Source organism: Phyllobates terribilis, unplaced genomic scaffold (assembly GCF_046119375.1).
Source record: "Phyllobates terribilis strain yellow unplaced genomic scaffold, ASM4611937v1 Scaffold_9__5_contigs__length_417890890, whole genome shotgun sequence".
Classification (NCBI taxonomy): domain Eukaryota; kingdom Metazoa; phylum Chordata; class Amphibia; order Anura; family Dendrobatidae; genus Phyllobates; species Phyllobates terribilis.
The window spans coordinates 394095691-394113444 of NW_027362769.1; the positions used below are offsets into that span (position 1 = coordinate 394095691).

The 17754-nt window shown below is 47.2% G+C and overlaps 1 protein-coding gene across 6 annotated transcripts; it reads left to right on the forward strand.

Moving 5' to 3' along the window:
• Positions 1–7891: 7891 nt before the first annotated feature.
• MAZ (MYC associated zinc finger protein) lies at positions 7892–16161 on the forward strand. 6 transcript variants are annotated; one of them, XM_073648777.1, is made up of 5 exons: positions 7892–8743; positions 10044–10792; positions 10938–11001; positions 11094–11265; positions 12605–12813. In XM_073648777.1, exons 1-5 carry the CDS (start codon positions 8705–8707, stop codon positions 12793–12795), a joined length of 1215 nt encoding a protein of 404 aa, XP_073504878.1. In that variant the 5' UTR covers positions 7892–8704; the 3' UTR covers positions 12796–12813. The 6 variants fall into 6 exon arrangements, with proteins under 6 accessions (XP_073504878.1, XP_073504880.1, XP_073504882.1 ...); XM_073648779.1 differs by lacking the exon at positions 12605–12813 and adding an exon at positions 13150–16161 and having other exon boundaries at positions 7893–8743; positions 11094–11274; XM_073648781.1 differs by lacking the exon at positions 12605–12813 and adding an exon at positions 13150–16161 and having other exon boundaries at positions 7894–8743.
• The last annotated feature ends 1593 nt before the right edge of the window (positions 16162–17754 follow it).

The following is a 17754-nucleotide window of genomic DNA, read 5'->3' on the forward strand; positions in this document are numbered from 1 at the left end:
TAATCAGGGGGCAACCCAGTATTAATTAGGAGGGCAACCAAGTATTAGGAGGGCAACCAAGTATTAATCAGGAGGGCAACCAAGTATTAATCAGGAGGGCAACCAAGTATTAATTAGGAGGGCAACCAAGTATTAATCAGGAGGGCAACCAAGTATTAATCAGGGGGCAACCAAGTATTAATCCGGGGGCAACCAAGTATTAATCAGGGGGCAACCAAGTATTAATCAGGGGGGCAACCCAGTATTAATTAGGAGGGCAACCAAGTATTAATCAGGGGGCAACCAAGTATTAATCAGGGGGGCAACCAAGTATTAATTAGGAGGGCTACCAAGTATTAATCAGGAGGGCAACCAAGTATTAATTAGGAGGGCAACCAAGTATTAATCAGGAGGGCAACCAAGTATTAATCAGGAGGGCAACCAAGTATTAATCAGGGGGGCAACCAAGTATTAATCAGGAGGGCAACCAAGTATTAATTAAGAGGGCAACCAAGTATTAATCAGGAGGGCAACCAAGTATTAATCAGGAAGGCAACCAAGTATTAATTAGGAGGGCAACCAAGTATTAATCAGGAGGGCAACCAAGTATTAATTAGGAGGGCAACCAAGTATTAATCAGGAGGGCAACCAATTATTAATCAGGAGGGCAACCAAGTATTAATCAGGGTCGCAACCAAGTATTAATTAGGAGGGCAACCAAGTATTAATTAGGAGGCAACCAAGTGTTAATCAGGGGGGCAACCAAGTATTAATTAGGAGGGCAACCAAGTATTAATCAGGGGGGCAACCAAGTATTAATCAGCGGGGCAACCAAGTATTAATCAGGGGGCAACCAAGTATTAATCATGAGGGCAACCAAGTATTAATCAGCGGGGCAACCAAGTATTAATCAGGGGGCAATCAAGTATTAATCAGGAGGGCAACCAAGTATTAATTAGGAGGGCAACCAAGTATTAATCAGGAGGGCAACCAAGTATTAATCAGGGGGGGCAACCAAGTATTAATCAGGAGGGCAACCAAGAATTAATCAGGGGGGCAACCAAGTATTAATTAGGTGGGCAACCAAGTATTAATTAGGAGGGCAACCAAGTATTAATCAGGGGGGCAACCAAGTATTAATTAGGTGGGGCAACCAAGTATTAATCAGGGGGGCAACCAAGTATTAATTAGGAGGGCAACCAATTATTAATCAGGGGGGCAACCAAGTATTAATCAGGGGGCAACCCAGTATTAATTAGGAGGGCAACCAAGTATTAATTAGGAGGGCAACCAAGTATTAATCAGGAGGGCAACCAAGTATTAATCAGGAGGGCAACCAAGTATTAATTAGGAGGGCAACCAAGTATTAATCAGGAGGGCAACCAAGTACTAATTAGGTGGGGCAACCAAGTATTAATCAGGGGGGCAACCAAGTATTAATTAGGAGGGCAACCAAGTATTAATCAGGGGGGCAACCAAGTATTAATCAGGGGGCAACCAAGTATTAATTAGGAGGGCAACCAAGTATTAATCAGGAGGGCAACCAAGTATTAATCAGGGGGGCAACCAAGTATTAATCAGGAGGGCAACCAAGAATTAATCAGGGGGGCAACCAAGTATTAATTAGGAGGGCAACCAAGTATTAATTAGGAGGGCAACCAAGTATTAATCAGGAGGGCAACCAAGTATTAATTAGGTGGGGCAACCAAGTATTAATCAGGGGGGCAACCAAGTATTAATTAGGAGGGCAACCAAGTATTAATCAGGGGGGCAACCAAGTATTAATTAGGGGGCAACCCAGTATTAATTAGGAGGGCAACCAAGTATTAATTAGGAGGGCAACCAAGTATTAATTAGGAGGGCAACCAAGTATTAATCAGGGGGCAACCCAGTATTAATTAGGAGGGCAACCAAGTATTAATTAGGAGGGCAACCAAGTATTAATCAGGGGGGCAATCAAGTATTAATTAGGAGGGAAACCAAGTATTAATTAGGAGGGCAACCAAGTATTAATCAGGGGGCAACCCAGTATTAATTAGGAGGGCAACCAAGTATTAATTAGGAGGGCAACCAAGTATTAATCAGGAGGGCAACCAAGAATTAATCAGGGGGGCAACCAAGTATTAATTAGGAGGGCAACCAAGTATTAATTAGCAGGGCAACCAAGTATTAATCAGGAGGGCAACCAAGTATTAATCAGGGGGGCAACCAAGTATTAATTAGGAGGGCAACCAACTATTAATCAGGGGGGCAACCAAGTATTAATCAGGGGGGCAACCAAGTATTAATCAGGGGGCAACCAAGTATTAATTAGGAGGGCAACCAAGTATTAATCAGGAGGGCAACCAAGTATTAATTAGGAGGGCAACCATGTATTAATCAGGGGGCAACCAAGTATTAATCAGGGGGGGCAACCAAGTATTAATCAGGAGGGCAACCAAGTATTAATTAGGAGGGCAACCAAGTATTAATCAGGAGGGCAACCAAGTATTAATTAGGAGGGCAACCAAGTATTAATTAGGAGGGCAACCAAGTATTAATCATGGGGCAACCAAGTATTAATTAGGAGGGCAACCAAGTATTAATCAGGAGGGCAACCAAGTATTAATTAGGTGGGGCAACCAAGTATTAATCAGGGGGGCAACCAAGTATTAATTAGGAGGGCAACCAAGTATTAATCAGGGGGGCAACCAAGTATTAATCAGGGGGCAACCCAGTATTAATTAGGAGGGCAACCAAGTATTAATTAGGAGGGCAACCAAGTATTAATTAGGAGGGCAACCAAGTATTAATCAGGGGGCAACCCAGTATTAATTAGGAGGGCAACCAAGTATTAATTAGGAGGGCAACCAAGTATTAATCAGGGGGGGCAACCAAGTATTAATTAGGAGGGCAACCAAGTATTAATTAGGAGGGCAACCAAGTATTAATCAGGGGGCAACCCAGTATTAATTAGGAGGGCAACCAAGTATTAATTAGGAGGGCAACCAAGTATTAATCAGGAGGGCAACCAAGTATTAATCAGGGGGCAACCAAGTTGTGATGAACCTGTAGCCGCCATCTTGGTAATGATAAATCATATCCAGGGATGGCCACACTTCAGCAGCCCCCACCCTTGGGACCTTCTGTTAAAACGTCAACTAGATAGTTTCCCCCCATCCAGGCTCCTGTAAGATAAGAAGCCTACTTAACACTTGAATGCTAGGAGCTTCAAAGACTTCGAGAGGAAACACAGCCAGCAGGGGGGGGTGCTTCGTCTATCTGTACCTGACCATTTGTCCCATAGGACTAGTTTCTTTGTCTGTCACAAGCATGGAGGCATAAGATATAGAAACATGAATAGTACACGCATGTTGCGTGGGATGGGCCAATAAAAAAATATCACGGCGTCCCGGAGCCATTGCGCACACAAGCCTCCGCGGTAGACGTTTGTACGTGCTCTGGAAGCCAAGATATAGCGCGGAGCCATTCCTGAGGACCGTATGGTATCATAATTGATATCAAAAGGTCGGTTACGGCGGCCCGAATCCATGGGAACCCCTGGGGGTATCATGAGACCATCCCAGAAGAAGTTATTGGGTTCCATAGAATTTGGGCTTCTGATCGAAGTTAGACCTGAGGGTGGAGACTGAGCCAGCTGACCTCACCAGCAGTGGGCGGGACGGGGCAGGTAAGATAGCAGGACAGACAAGAGACAAGTCAGTTTTTGACCCAAGAGTGGTGTGCTGAACATCTGAGCACCAGCTGAGGCCACCAAGGGGAGGAGCAGTTTGACCATGCGGTGGTAGGCCTCAGCCTGTAACAAAGAACCGTGCCTGCGACCGCAGAATCCTCTCCCTGCGTCACAAGAAAATCAAGAAACCGGTAACTGATATGCTGTGGTGATTCTGTGTGTTGTATTCCATTGTTGTATAGTTTAGCCTGACCTTATACCTGTGTATATTTAGTTGTATATCGTGTATCTAGTGTATTATTATAATCAATTACCTCAAGTAATTGTGGGCCTGCCTTTTATTCTGCATAACGAACGCACGTCCGTGTGAGCTCGGCTCAAGCCAAAAACGCTACCCAGGGTTGGTTCCTGACCCGATATAGGCCCATTCACGGACTGGGCGTATATCTAAAATAGGGACTGGTGGCAGCATACCAACTGGGGATTGGGGAAGGCTGGTAGTGACGGTCGGAGGTTCAGATATATATATTCCTGGCGCGGCCAAGGAAGATATATATACCGCCCTCACTACAGAGGGCCCCGATACCCAGTAGGTTACAGGACAGTCTCCCTGGCGACCGCTTATCCTAGGTGCAGTTCCTTGACTGACCTGAGGCTAAGAGGGCGCTAGCGAGTTGTGCTGTGTAGTGACGTTACGGTTTAGTGACGTTGAAGGGATAACACACTACCGTGTTCCCTGCGCTGGTTGCAGCTTCCTGGCACTACTTTCTCTAGGTGCAGTACCTTGACTGACCTGAGAGGTAAGGGGGCGCCAGAGAGCTGCACCCACCGGCCGGCTTTCATCACACAAGTATTAATTAGGAGGGCAACCAAGTATTAATTAGGAGGGCAACCAAGTATTAATTAGGAGGGCAACCAAGTATTAATCAGGGGGCAACCCAGTATTAATTAGGAGGGCAACCAAGTATTAATTAGGAGGGCAACCAAGTATTAATCAGGGGGGCAACCAAGTATTAATCAGGGGGCAACCCAGTATTAATTAGGAGGGCAACCAAGTATTAATTAGGAGGGCAACCAAGTATTAATTAGGAGGGCAACCAAGTATTAATCAGGAGGGCAACCAAGAATTAATCAGGGGGGCAACCAAGTATTAATTAGGAGGGCAACCAAGTATTAATCAGGAGGGCAACCAAGTATTAATCAGGGGGGCAACCAAGTATTAATTAGGAGGGCAACCAAGTATTAATCAGGGGGGCAACCAAGTATTAATCAGGGGGCAACCAAGTATTAATTAGGAGGGCAACCAAGTATTAATCAGGAGGGCAACCAAGTATTAATTAGGAGGGCAACCAAGTATTAATCAGGGGGCAACCAAGTATTAATCAGGGGGCAACCAAGTATTAATCAGAAGGGCAACCAAGTATTAATTAGGAGGGCAACCAAGTATTAATCAGGAGGGCAACCAAGTATTAATCAGGGGGGGCAACCAAGTATTAATCAGGAGGGCAACCAAGAATTAATCAGGGGGGCAACCAAGTATTAATTAGGAGGGCAACCAAGTATTAATCAGGAGGGCAACCAAGTATTAATCAGGGGGGCAACCAAGTATTAATCAGGGGGGCAACCAAGTATTAATCAGGAGGGCAACCAAGTATTAATTAGGAGGGCAACCAAGTATTAATCAGGGGGGCAATCAAGTATTAATTAGGAGGGAAACCAAGTATTAATTAGGAGGGCAACCAAGTATTAATCAGGGGGCAACCCAGTATTAATTAGGAGGGCAACCAAGTATTAATTAGGAGGGCAACCAAGTATTAATCAGGAGGGCAACCAAGAATTAATCAGGGGGGCAACCAAGTATTAATTAGGAGGGCAACCAAGTATTAATTAGGAGGGCAACCAAGTATTAATCAGGAGGGCAACCAAGTATTAATCAGGGGGGCAACCAAGTATTAATTAGGAGGGCAACCAAGTATTAATCAGGGGGGCAACCAAGTATTAATCAGGGGGGCAACCAAGTATTAATCAGGGGGCAACCAAGTATTAATTAGGAGGGCAACCAAGTATTAATCAGGAGGGCAACCAAGTATTAATTAGGAGGGCAACCATGTATTAATCAGGGGGCAACCAAGTATTAATCAGGGGGGGCAACCAAGTATTAATCAGGAGGGCAACCAAGTATTAATTAGGAGGGCAACCAAGTATTAATCAGGAGGGCAACCAAGTATTAATTAGGAGGGCAACCAAGTATTAATTAGGAGGGCAACCAAGTATTAATCATGGGGCAACCAAGTATTAATTAGGAGGGCAACCAAGTATTAATCAGGAGGGCGACCAAGTATTAATTAGGTGGGGCAACCAAGTATTAATCAGGGGGGCAACCAAGTATTAATTAGGAGGGCAACCAAGTATTAATCAGGGGGGCAACCAAGTATTAATCAGGGGGCAACCCAGTATTAATTAGGAGGGCAACCAAGTATTAATTAGGAGGGCAACCAAGTATTAATTAGGAGGGCAACCAAGTATTAATCAGGGGGCAACCCAGTATTAATTAGGAGGGCAACCAAGTATTAATTAGGAGGGCAACCAAGTATTAATCAGGGGGGCAACCAAGTATTAATTAGGAGGGCAACCAAGTATTAATCAGGGGGCAACCCAGTATTAATTAGGAGGGCAACCAAGTATTAATTAGGAGGGCAACCAAGTATTAATCAGGAGGGCAACCAAGTATTAATCAGGGGGCAACCCAGTATTAATTAGGAGGGCAACCAAGTATTAATTAGGAGGGCAACCAAGTATTAATTAGGAGGGCAACCAAGTATTAATCAGGGGGCAACCCAGTATTAATTAGGAGGGCAACCAAGTATTAATTAGGAGGGCAACCAAGTATTAATCAGGGGGGTAACCAAGTATTAATCAGGGGGCAACCCAGTATTAATTAGGAGGGCAACCAAGTATTAATTAGGAGGGCAACCAAGTATTAATTAGGAGGGCAACCAAGTATTAATCAGGAGGGCAACCAAGAATTAATCAGGGGGGCAACCAAGTATTAATTAGGAGGGCAACCAAGTATTAATTAGGAGGGCAACCAAGTATTAATCAGGAGGGCAACCAAGTATTAATTAGGAGGGCAACCAAGTATTAATCAGGGGGGCAACCAAGTATTAATCAGGGGGCAACCAAGTATTAATCAGGGGGCAACCAAGTATTAATTAGGAGGGCAACCAAGTATTAATCAAGAGGGCAACCAAGTATTAATTAGGAGGGCAACCAAGTATTAATCAGGGGGCAACCAAGTATTAATCAGGGGGCAACCAAGTATTAATCAGGAGGGCAACCAAGTATTAATTAGGAGGGCAACCAAGTATTAATCAGGAGTGCAACCAAGTATTAATCAGGGGGGGCAACCAAGTATTAATCAGGAGGGCAACCAAGAATTAATCAGGGGGGCAACCAAGTATTAATCAGGAGGGCAACCAAGTATTAATCAGGGGGGCAACCAAGTATTAATCAGGAGGGCAACCAAGTATTAATCAGGGGGGCAACCAAGTATTAATCATGGGGCAACCAAGTATTAATTAAAGGGGTCTTCACTGCTACACATTCTGTTTATTCAGTTTCTTCTTTGAAATTGCAACATGGAAATTGAAAAACAATGTTTTATTGTTTTATTACTTTGAATCCCTAATTCAAAAATCCTGAGGACATAACTTTGGTACATTTCCATTTATTTCTGAAGATATTGTACCAGGGGTGCCAATAATGGTGATCAGAAGCCTGGGGGGCTGTGAGGACAGGATGCGGGGGGCATGTAATAAACCAGGAGCCTGCATACAACGCTCCAGTAACGGGACCCGCGGCGTCTGCAGTTTTCTGATCCTATAAATCATTACGTCCATAATAAAACATGTAAGACTTTATAGATCAGGTGTATCCTGACAGTGCAGCCCCTCACCCCCTGCAGCCGCCATTGTGAGGAATGCAGCAGCCGGCAGCAATAGGAGACGCTGCCCCTTTAACAAGAATGAGCGCCCTCTGCGTCAGCCGGCACATAAATATTTGAGCCCAGAGGGAGGAGGAAGCGCGTCTCCTTCCCCTTTAAGAGGCGAGCTGCTCATCAATGCAGGCGGACGAGACCATCGCGGCGCAGGGAGGGGGGGGTGTCTGTGCTCGGGCCGCTCTCGCAGTCTCCGCGCTTCCTCCTCGTGGCCGCAGGTGGTGTTTGTCGCAGGTGGTGTTTGTCGCAGGGTGGGGGGCGGGCGGAGCAGCTTTGTCGCAGCGGGGACCCCCCCTGTGGGCCGCTGGTGAGTGAGGAGCGGGTTTCCCGGCGCGGCCGCCCCTTCTCCTCGGCGTCACACAATGCTCGGCCTCCATCTTGCTCAGCTCGCTCCCCCCTCCCTTGTTTATCTTTAGTTCAGTCCAAATCTGCAGCAAAAGGGGAGAAAAAAAAAAAAAAAAGCTACAATGTTGCAAAGCGGCCGAGTCTGTGCTATTATCTGCGGCCGCTCCGCTGCAGCCGCCGCCCCGGTGTTGTGACCTGCTGCTGCCCCGGTGTTGTCACCTGCTGCGGATTTCTGATATTTTTGGGGTTTTTTTTTTTTTTTTTTTGCGGATGGGGGCTGGGAAGCCGCAGGGTGAAAGGTCACAGTCGCTGCCATATTTTGGATAGTAAATAATGCACAAATAATCCGCAAGGGGAGGAGGGAGCGGAGAGATTTGGGGAGGGGGGGGGGAGAAGAAGAGGGGAACAAAGCCCCCCCAGTGAGTGTTGCAGGAGGAGGAGGAGGCTCTGGAGGGAGGGGGCCATGATGTCACCGCAGCCCTGATCATTCTTTATTCCATGCCCTGTGTATTTTATAGGGGATTTTTTTTTTCCCTCGTTTAAATCAGGAGAAAAAAACGTCTCAGCCTTTAGGGGGCAGTGATCTGCCGGAGAGCGAGCTGCCAGGAGGGAGGGGGCGTCCTCAGCCAGGAGAGGGGGGCGCACAGGAGCACCACACTATATTTATATATAAAAAAAAAATAAGAGATTTTATTTTTTTTTCTGCAATAATGGATGCAAACTGGACCAGCTTTATATTCCAGGTAATGGTGAGTGTGCTGCGGGGGGATGGGATGATGGGGGGGGGGCCGCCGTGTGCTGCAGCGGCTGCATTTGTCTCTCGTCTTCCCCGCTGGATAAAGGGGCTTTAAATGGCTGCAGAGCGGACGGCGGCGGCGGCGGAGCCCGAAATCTGCAGCTTCTTCTTCTGCTTGTGAGTCTGTATTTTTTTTTGTGCAGGGAGGGAGGGAGAGGAGAGCGATGGTGTTGGGTGTTTAAATCACCACCCCTCCCTCCCATCGCTTTCCTCTCCCTCTTTCCTTTCATAGAAATAGCGAAGCTCGCAGCGAGGGATAATATTATCTGCTCCCCGCATGGAGAGGTCCTCGGCCAGCACCGGCGCGGCCTGCACCCCGTCCGGACACAATGATGCATCCACCGAGGGCCGACGTGCCATTGTGTGCTGCATTAATGGGATTCGGGAGGGTGGACGCGGCGCCGGAGTCAGGAAACAATTAATTGGGGGTTTAGTTTTGGTTGCGGGGTCTGTGTGCCTATGGCCGGGCATGGACGAGGGTCTGTAGACAGTGTATGCACATGTGCTCCATAATGTACAGGCCGCCACCATTCACTATGTATAGTCCAGGCAATTGCATGGATGGGGGGTGGCGTCCCCCTGCCGATTTGGGGTCTCTTTAAAGTATAGGTGTCATGGCTGATGTCTATGTTCACAGAAGTGTCATGACGTAGCGGTGATTTTTATTCTTTTCTTACGGTATATTCACTTGTATCCACCAGACAGGGTCACATGTACTGATAAAGAGTATTCCCCTACCTGGGGCGGCAAAAATGATGTTGGCGGCGCCTAACCTGATCAGATTATGACCTAAGAAAGTTACCAGCCTTTGTTGTGTACTTGGGTCCTGGTCTGAAGAGCTTGCACTTGTCTCGGGAAGCTGCCGTGGGTTCTGTAACCAGCTGCTACTTGCGATTGGGTTGCAGACATCTTTTTTGGTGACATAAGGGTTTGCCAGCTATGGGGGTCCTGATCTAATGTGTACGGGGGTCTACGACTCGTCGGCAGCCATTGTGCTGGTTTCCAGCTCTTCCTGTCGATATAATCCTGCGCAGACAAGTGTTTATAGTGATGCTTTGGAGAACGCGAGTGTGACCTGCTTTACCCTGTCTGCAGTTGGGGTGTCCTAACTTTACACTTTTGATATACTGGAAGCTTAGAGAATGTGAGTCTGATCGGCTTTACCCAGTTGCCGGTTGGGGTGTCCTAACTTTACACTGTTGTTGGAGAATATATTAGTTATCGGTTCCTTTTTGTTCTCCTTTTGCCTACAGACCCCTCCTCCACCCCCGGCGGAGCCCTTACAAGTTGAACTTTTACCAGTGCTCGCCACTGTTACTGCACCGCCAGATGGATCCCTCACGTCACAAACATTGGTGCACACTATGGCGCCCCAACACCCGTCCACAGTGGACACGGCTGCCCTCAAACAAGTTGTGCCGGGACTGTCCATCCCGCAGCAGATGGTGCCAACCTCAATTACATCTCAGCCTTCCCCCATCTCCACCTCTCTCCCGTTGCACCCGGTCATGGAACTCCCCAAGAAGTCTAAGAGCCGCGGCCCCTACATATGTTCCTTATGCTCCAAAGAGTTTAAGAACGGCTACAACCTACGGAGACATGAAGCGATCCACACTGGCACCAAACCCGCCCGGGCACAGCCTGCCGTCAAGATGCCGACCATGGTTCCTCTCAGTTTGCTCAGTGTTGCTGGGACCCTCGGGACCAGTACAGAGTCCCTGGAAGTTCCTACGTCTCCTTCCACGCTGCACGTACCGGGGCCGTCGCCTACAGCGAAAAAGGTTCGGAAAAACCATGCTTGTGAGATGTGCGGGAAAGCGTTCCGGGATGTGTACCACCTGAACCGTCACAAGTTGTCTCACTCCGATGAGAAGCCGTACTCCTGCCACGTGTGTCAGCAACGCTTCAAGCGCAAGGACCGAATGACGTATCACGTCCGCTCCCATGACGGGACGGTGCACAAACCGTACATCTGTAGTCACTGTGGAAAAGGGTTCTCCCGGTAAGATACCATCACTCGTCTTGCTGTTGTAACCCGTCTTGCTGTTGTAACCCCGTCTGGCTTTTCTTTTATGTCTTTGTTGATTTTTGTTTCCTTTTCATTGAAGAAATCAATCTTCTTTTTCCTTTTTTTTTTCTCTTTTCAGTCCAGATCACTTGAACAGTCACGTCAGACAAGTTCACTCTACGGAGCGCCCCTTTAAATGCCAGGTACTGGTAAAATGTTGTCGTCTTCTCGGTGATCTTCTCTCGGTCGGCGTTGTGTTCGCTTTCACACATTTGTCTTCTCGTTTCGTCTCCAGACCTGTGAAGCTGCTTTTGCTACGAAAGACCGACTGAGGGCCCACATGGTGCGACACGAGGAGAAGGTTCCTTGTCATGTGTGCGGGAAGCTCCTCAGCGCTGCCTACATCACCGACCACATGAAGGTTCACAGCCAGGGTCCCAACCATGTGTGTGAGCTGTGTAACAAAGGTACGGGAGGTGTGTGTACTACACGTGTATCAGCCGCTCCACCCAACACCACTACACGTCTGAAGCCCCTAATCCGGCATATCCCAATATCCAGCGATGCTCTTCTCGGCCATGAATGAACACTTTCTCATAGAAGGGTGGTGGGTGGTCGTTATTAAGAGTCCTTTAATCTCTCTCGACTGTGTGCTCTTATGTAAGAACGGTTGCCTGACAAACTGGAGGGGTTCTTTTTAGTAACATGTTAGTAAATCGGTTATAACTAGAGTAGATGATATAAAAGGTCCGTAATTCCTGTACTTTATATCATGGGGCGAGGTGTAGTTGTTGCTACAGGTACCAGAACTTGAAGTGATCTCAGCTAGAAGACAAGATGAAAGCCATGTATGTGCGACTGTTAAAATAAGCATTAATGAGATCCTTGGGGGTGGGGTGTGTGGAATGTTGGCCTCTTCGTGGGCGGGGTGTGTGGAATGTTGGACTCTTCCGGGGGCGGGCTGTGTGGAATGTTGCCCTTCAGGGGCGGGCTGTGTGGAATGTTGCCCTTCAGGGGCGGGCTGTGTGGAATGTTGGACTCTTTGGGGGCGGGCTGTGTGGAATGTTGGACTCTTTGTGTGTGGAATGTTGGACTCTTCAGGGGGCGGGGTGTGTGGAATGTTGGACTCTTTGTGTGTGGAATGTTGGACTCTTTGTGTGTGGAATGTTGGACTCTTTGTGTGTGGAATGTTGGACTCTTTGTGTGTGGAATGTTGGACTCTTTGTGTGTGGAATGTTGGACTCTTTGTGTGTGGAATGTTGGACTCTTTGTGTGTGGAATGTTGGACTCTTTGTGTGTGGAATGTTGGACTCTTTGTGTGTGGAATGTTGGACTCTTTGTGTGTGGAATGTTGGACTCTTTGTGTGTGGAATGTTGGACTCTTTGTGTGTGGAATGTTGGACTCTTTGTGTGTGGAATGTTGGACTCTTCAGGGGGCGGGGTGTGTAGAATGTTGGCCTCTTAAGGGATGGAGCTTGGCTATGAATTTAAAGAACCAGTAAACGAATTAGACATTTATTAACACCTCATCCTTAGACATATCACCTACTTTTAGCTGGGAATATAGTTTCTAAACACATATAGGTCTGCGATAACATTTTATCTTGAGTCTCCTCTTTCTTTTTACTGACTTTTGCTCCATTTCTGGATTTGGGGGGCTTACAATAAACTCCGTTTACTGGTTCTTTAGTGGGGTGTTGGCAGTTTTGCTGAATGGTGTGGATGATGGGATCACTTTCTAATGATGGAGCGATGCCTGTGGTGGCCCGGCCTTAAAGTGGCGTGTGCTTCTCCTCCCCCGTGCAGGTTTTGCCACGGCTGCGTACCTGCGGGTCCACTCGGTGAAGCACCACGGTCTGGTGTGCCCACGGGCAGACAGCTTCCTCTGCAAGTTGTGCAGCGTTCACTGCAAAACCCTGGCACAGCTGAGCGGCCACATGCACACACACGCCATGTCGGGGGCCATGGGGCTCGCTGAGGGACCCCCACTGCAGTGACCACGGCTAAGGCAAGAGCCTAGTTCCCTTTTCCCTTCCTTTCCTGGGGGTGTATGCATTGTTGGTAGCTGGAGGCTGTGCTGAGCATTGCTGGGTTTTGGGGTATGCCCTGTAGCCCTCCATACCCCCTCTTGTAGCATGCCTGTGCTGTCACTCAGTGGTTGTGTTTGGAGATGCCCGTCTGCCCCCGCTATGCTTGTCTAGATGCTTTATTGTATTGTTGGAATTCCATCTCTAATCATTGACTTTATCCCCTTCTTACTTTTTTTTTTTTTTTTTTTTTTGCATTTTTAGTTCTGTGCACCCCAATAATTCTCGCTTTTTGACGCTTTCTCCCTTTCACTTCCCTTGCAGGCACCTGCCAAGTCTGCCCTCTTGCGGATCCGACGGCCGCCGTAACCGCTGTGCTTCCGAACACCGGTGTTCCCGGCATGATGCCCACGCAGCCCTGGTGACTGGCTCTCCTGGAGGGGGGTGCAGACAACGATGTCGCTCTCTTCTGATGTGTTTGTGTACAGTGTTTGGGGGTCCACACCGTCCCCCGGCTCCGGCACACATATTATGAAGAGTGGTTGTATGTAACCCACCTCCCACCTTCTGTCCTCCAGGTGAATAAAAACCACGAGGCTAAAGGAAGGTGACCAGGAATTTAGGAAAATGACATCCATACCGACAGCTTGGCCCCTAAGGATGACTTCGGAGGTCACCGCAGCCTGCTCTGTACAGTACACACCCTGCAAGAGGAGTGTAATGTCTGCAGGACTTGATGCCCATCGTGGCTTTCATCCCCGCCGTGATCGGAGCACCCGGCATGGAATTCATGTACCAACGCCTTGTACGAAAACTACTCCATAGTTTACACCGGTGGCTGCAAGGACGGTGAGATAGACCGGACGCTGCTCTGCGGGTGGCACGGACTGGCAGGCTGCTCTGCGGGTGGCACGGACTGGCAGGCTGCTCTGGTTCATGATTAGTATTTCGACACTAGATGTTTGAGCAGTAAATCATTTTAATTTTTCAAGCGGACGTCACGGGCGCTATCCCAAGTATCTGAGATGAGGGCGCAGTGAAGGAGGGTGGATGGACGGGACGGAGAAACAGGCGAAGTACCCCAAGACGTGGTACGTGATGGCGCCGGTCCTCTGGGCAGCAGCGGGAGATGGGTAACCATGATGTGGTCAGTGCCAGGACGTGGCGGGTTATACCATCATTCGTAAAGTATGTCCCAACATCCAAACCATCCCTCGGTGCAGCGCCGCCATCCGTGATGCCTTTGACGGGTTTGGAAGAAGCCGCCATGATCCTGTCCATGTCCGCACAGTTGCCGTGGTCGGTGATGTTCGGCAGTCGGGTAACGTTCTTAATACGAGCTGGAACTTTGGCTGGTGACTCCCATCGTACAATCCTGCTCCCATCCATCATCCACCCTCGTGACCGAACAAATAGCTTATGGGGTTTGCGTATAAATTCTAGGTTTTAACCCTTTTTTTTTTTTTTTTTTAAAGTTTTTATTTTTTTTTTTATGTTTCTAGGATTTAATATAGAATAACACGAATTATTATAAATGGGCAGATTTAGTTTAGAGAAGGTATACATATATATATTTTCTACCAGCTACTGAGGCTGCTCCACCGCAGTGCTCCCACTACTGTGAAACTACTTCTTCAAGGTTGAATTCTTGTATTTTATTGTCTGAGATAACAGAAAACAGGTCTGCAGATGGCAACGGTGGAGACCCCCAAACCTGGGGCGCCCACCCCAATGCCGATACGTGTGAGGTGCTGTCTGGTGATCCTGCGCCTCCATTATTGGACATACTTCAAGAAACTGGATTCCTTCAGGCAGCGTCTGAGAATAGTCTTCTACGTCTGCACCATGAAAACTTGATCCAAACTTTTTAGGTCTCATTTAAAAAGTAAATTTGAGGCGTGTCGTAACTTCTGATCGTTCCTTGCTTCCATGTTCTGATACCCTTTGCCCCTGAGACGCAAAAGTGGAGAAAAATCGGAAATTGCATTGATTTATTTTACGACTGAACGTAAAAGCGATCAGAGGTTTACTTGTAGCAGATCAGTAAATATTGGGAAGGTGGACAAAAAAAAACCCGTCCCCTTTCAGTGCTGCTTATTGGCATTGAGACGGGCAAACATAGAAGGAAATGTATCGGTGATGTAAAGATTGGATACATTGTATCTCATCACCATTATATGTACCCCAGGAGGTTGGGGAGAGGGAGGGTTAGAGCTGTTCGCGCTAGTAACATGGATAAATCCTTTGCTGTCATTAGAAACCAATGGGTGCCGTACCTGCTGGTGATAGAGGGAAGTTTCCGGCACAACCAACTGGATAAAAAATATACAAGTTTATTGAATAAAGTTAAAAGTCTTCGTTTTCCCCTATTGGAAAGTTTCCAAAAACTCCGACAAATCCCAGCAGATCCGTGGCCTCTGCTCCTGTTGGCGAAGGGTCCTCATCTTCATGGTCGTCTTCTTTTTTGCATTTCACGTCTTCGCCCATCGCAGCCTTCATTACCGAGTCCAAATTAGCCTTGTAGATGGACGACATCTGTCCTAGCCATGGCTGATGTGACTAGTAGCCACGTGAGTTGGTGGCCGCTGTTTTTGTTTTTTTTCTGTCTTTGGAGGGGCACGACGAGGGCAGCAGTTTTCTGTACAAATTTCTACGTGTATATACTTTCCAGAAGGAATGAATGCCTGTGTACATAACTTTATATAGACTCTGTCCATGGTCATTTCAACCCTTCGTTGTCCGGTCTTTACTTGCCCTGCATGTCGTTCCACAACCCGTATACGGACCTTAAAGGGCAAGCTGTAATCTCCCTTTCTAGCAGGCAGGAGCTACTTTTTTTTTTTCTGCAACATGACAACATTTCAGGGCGTCCCCTTTCTCTTTTTTTCTGTTGGAAATACACAGTAGGTATACGTGTGCACAGATGAGACGGGTGCATGAGACCTTGTGTATATAGTGTCTACAGGGGGTCGGTTACAGGCTGTATATAATGTACGTGTCACATGCATCTCGCACTGTAAATACTGAAAACTGCTGGAAATCTTATCATTTTGATAACTGTTGAAAAAGTTTAAAAACAAACAAAAAAAAAGTTTTCTTAGCTGTCCTGGTGGTGACGATCTCTCTTCTCACCTCCGCTCCTGTGAGTCACTTCGGGATCTTTTTTTTTTTTTTCTTTTTCTTCTTGATCTCCCTTTAGTAAATAACATGTTCTTCTTCCCTCTATGTTCTCAGTGTCATATAATCTGTCTCCGTATATAAAGTATTTCACCCCTGTCTCACTTCTCATTGTTGCTTATGAAATAACTGAATTTTAGTAAAAATATAAAATCCCAAGATTTATTGTGTCGTCTTTTGTTATTGAGAATACTACTATATTCTTGCACATAGGGGGCGCACTATGGAGGTTGTTACAGCTGCAATTAAAATGATTCACCCCCTCCACATTAAACTTATAAACTAATGAAACAATGTAAATAGCTGAACACAACGAATATAATAAGTGATTCTACATTAAATGCCACTTCACCGCATCATGACCAGTGTCTCTAGTACTTTGCAGAACCCCTCTGGCTGTTATAACCTGCTGCTGACGTGGTGCAACGCCAGATATCGGCTTCTGGCAGCATTCCTGAGGAGTCTTAGTCCAATCGGGGTGGGCAATGGCCTCCAGTAACTCATATTCTTGGGTTGTCACGAGAATGGTCGTAAAAGTTAAGTGAAGAGACCATTGTCTCTTCCAAAAAAAGATGCAAGGGCTTTGAATGTTCCTAGAGATACAGATGGTGTTATAGGCTCCTGGTCCGGGTGAGCACACAGATCGCGGGCATTGATGCAGTAGCCAAAAGGCACGTATGGAGCGAGGAATTGAAGCACTGGAGGCCGTGGGCAGACAGGACACAGGGAAGTAGCTATGAAGCAAGTGGTGATACACAGTCAAACAAACATAACAGAATCTTAATACCAAGACACAGGTGTGTATCCTGGTGGGCTTTATATAGGTCCTGGTGGGCCTTATATGGATCCAGACCTATAATAATATGGGAGCAGGCCGGGTGACTTGCAAAACACAATGTGGAGCTCAGCAGTGGCCATAGGAGAAGGTGAGCAAGCCATGCCTAGCCAGGGCAGATATGTAACGCTACATCCCCATTTTAGGTCACCTAGATGAGTTGGTAGTAGAAGAAACAATTCTTTGCACGGAATTTCTTGAGCTGAATAAGGACACGTCTGTCCTCTTTAGGTACCCAGCATCTCTCCTCAGGACCACGAGTCATTACACTGTCCAGAACTTGGTCTATTTCATACTCCGTCATTGGATCAGAAGCAGGAACTGTTTTGATTCTAGAAGAGGATTTGTTGAGGACGTGCTCAGTCACGTCTTACCTGTGGTTCCCTGTGACTATGTACCCGGAGAAGACATCTACAGAGTCCTGATAGGGGCCAGGAACATTAGAGGCAGCGGATACAGAGCAAAGTTGCTGAGAAGGTATTTGAGGTGGAATCTTGAAGCAGTTATGACTAGATGATCCCCACTGGTCGGAATACCGGAGAGTATAGCCATAGCCACGGAAGTCCCAAAGCACCAGTGTATCAGAGAGTGCAGCAGTATTATAGTAGTTATATTCTTGTACATAGGGGCAATATATATCGGCCGCGACCAATCACCGATCTTGGCTCCACATTTAAACACCGCTGTGCTGATTGGTCGCCGACGCTGGGCGTGAGCAATCACCGATTTTGGCGCCACATTTAAATAGCGTCCGCGACCAATCAGTACAGCGGTGTTTAAATGTGGAGCCAAGATCGGTGATTGGTCGCGGCTGATATTTAAATTTGGCGCCCAAATCGGTGATTTTTAACACAAATGTCCGGATCTTTGTAACACCATGTGAATACTGTGGGGACATCAGCGGCTAGGGTGTGAAG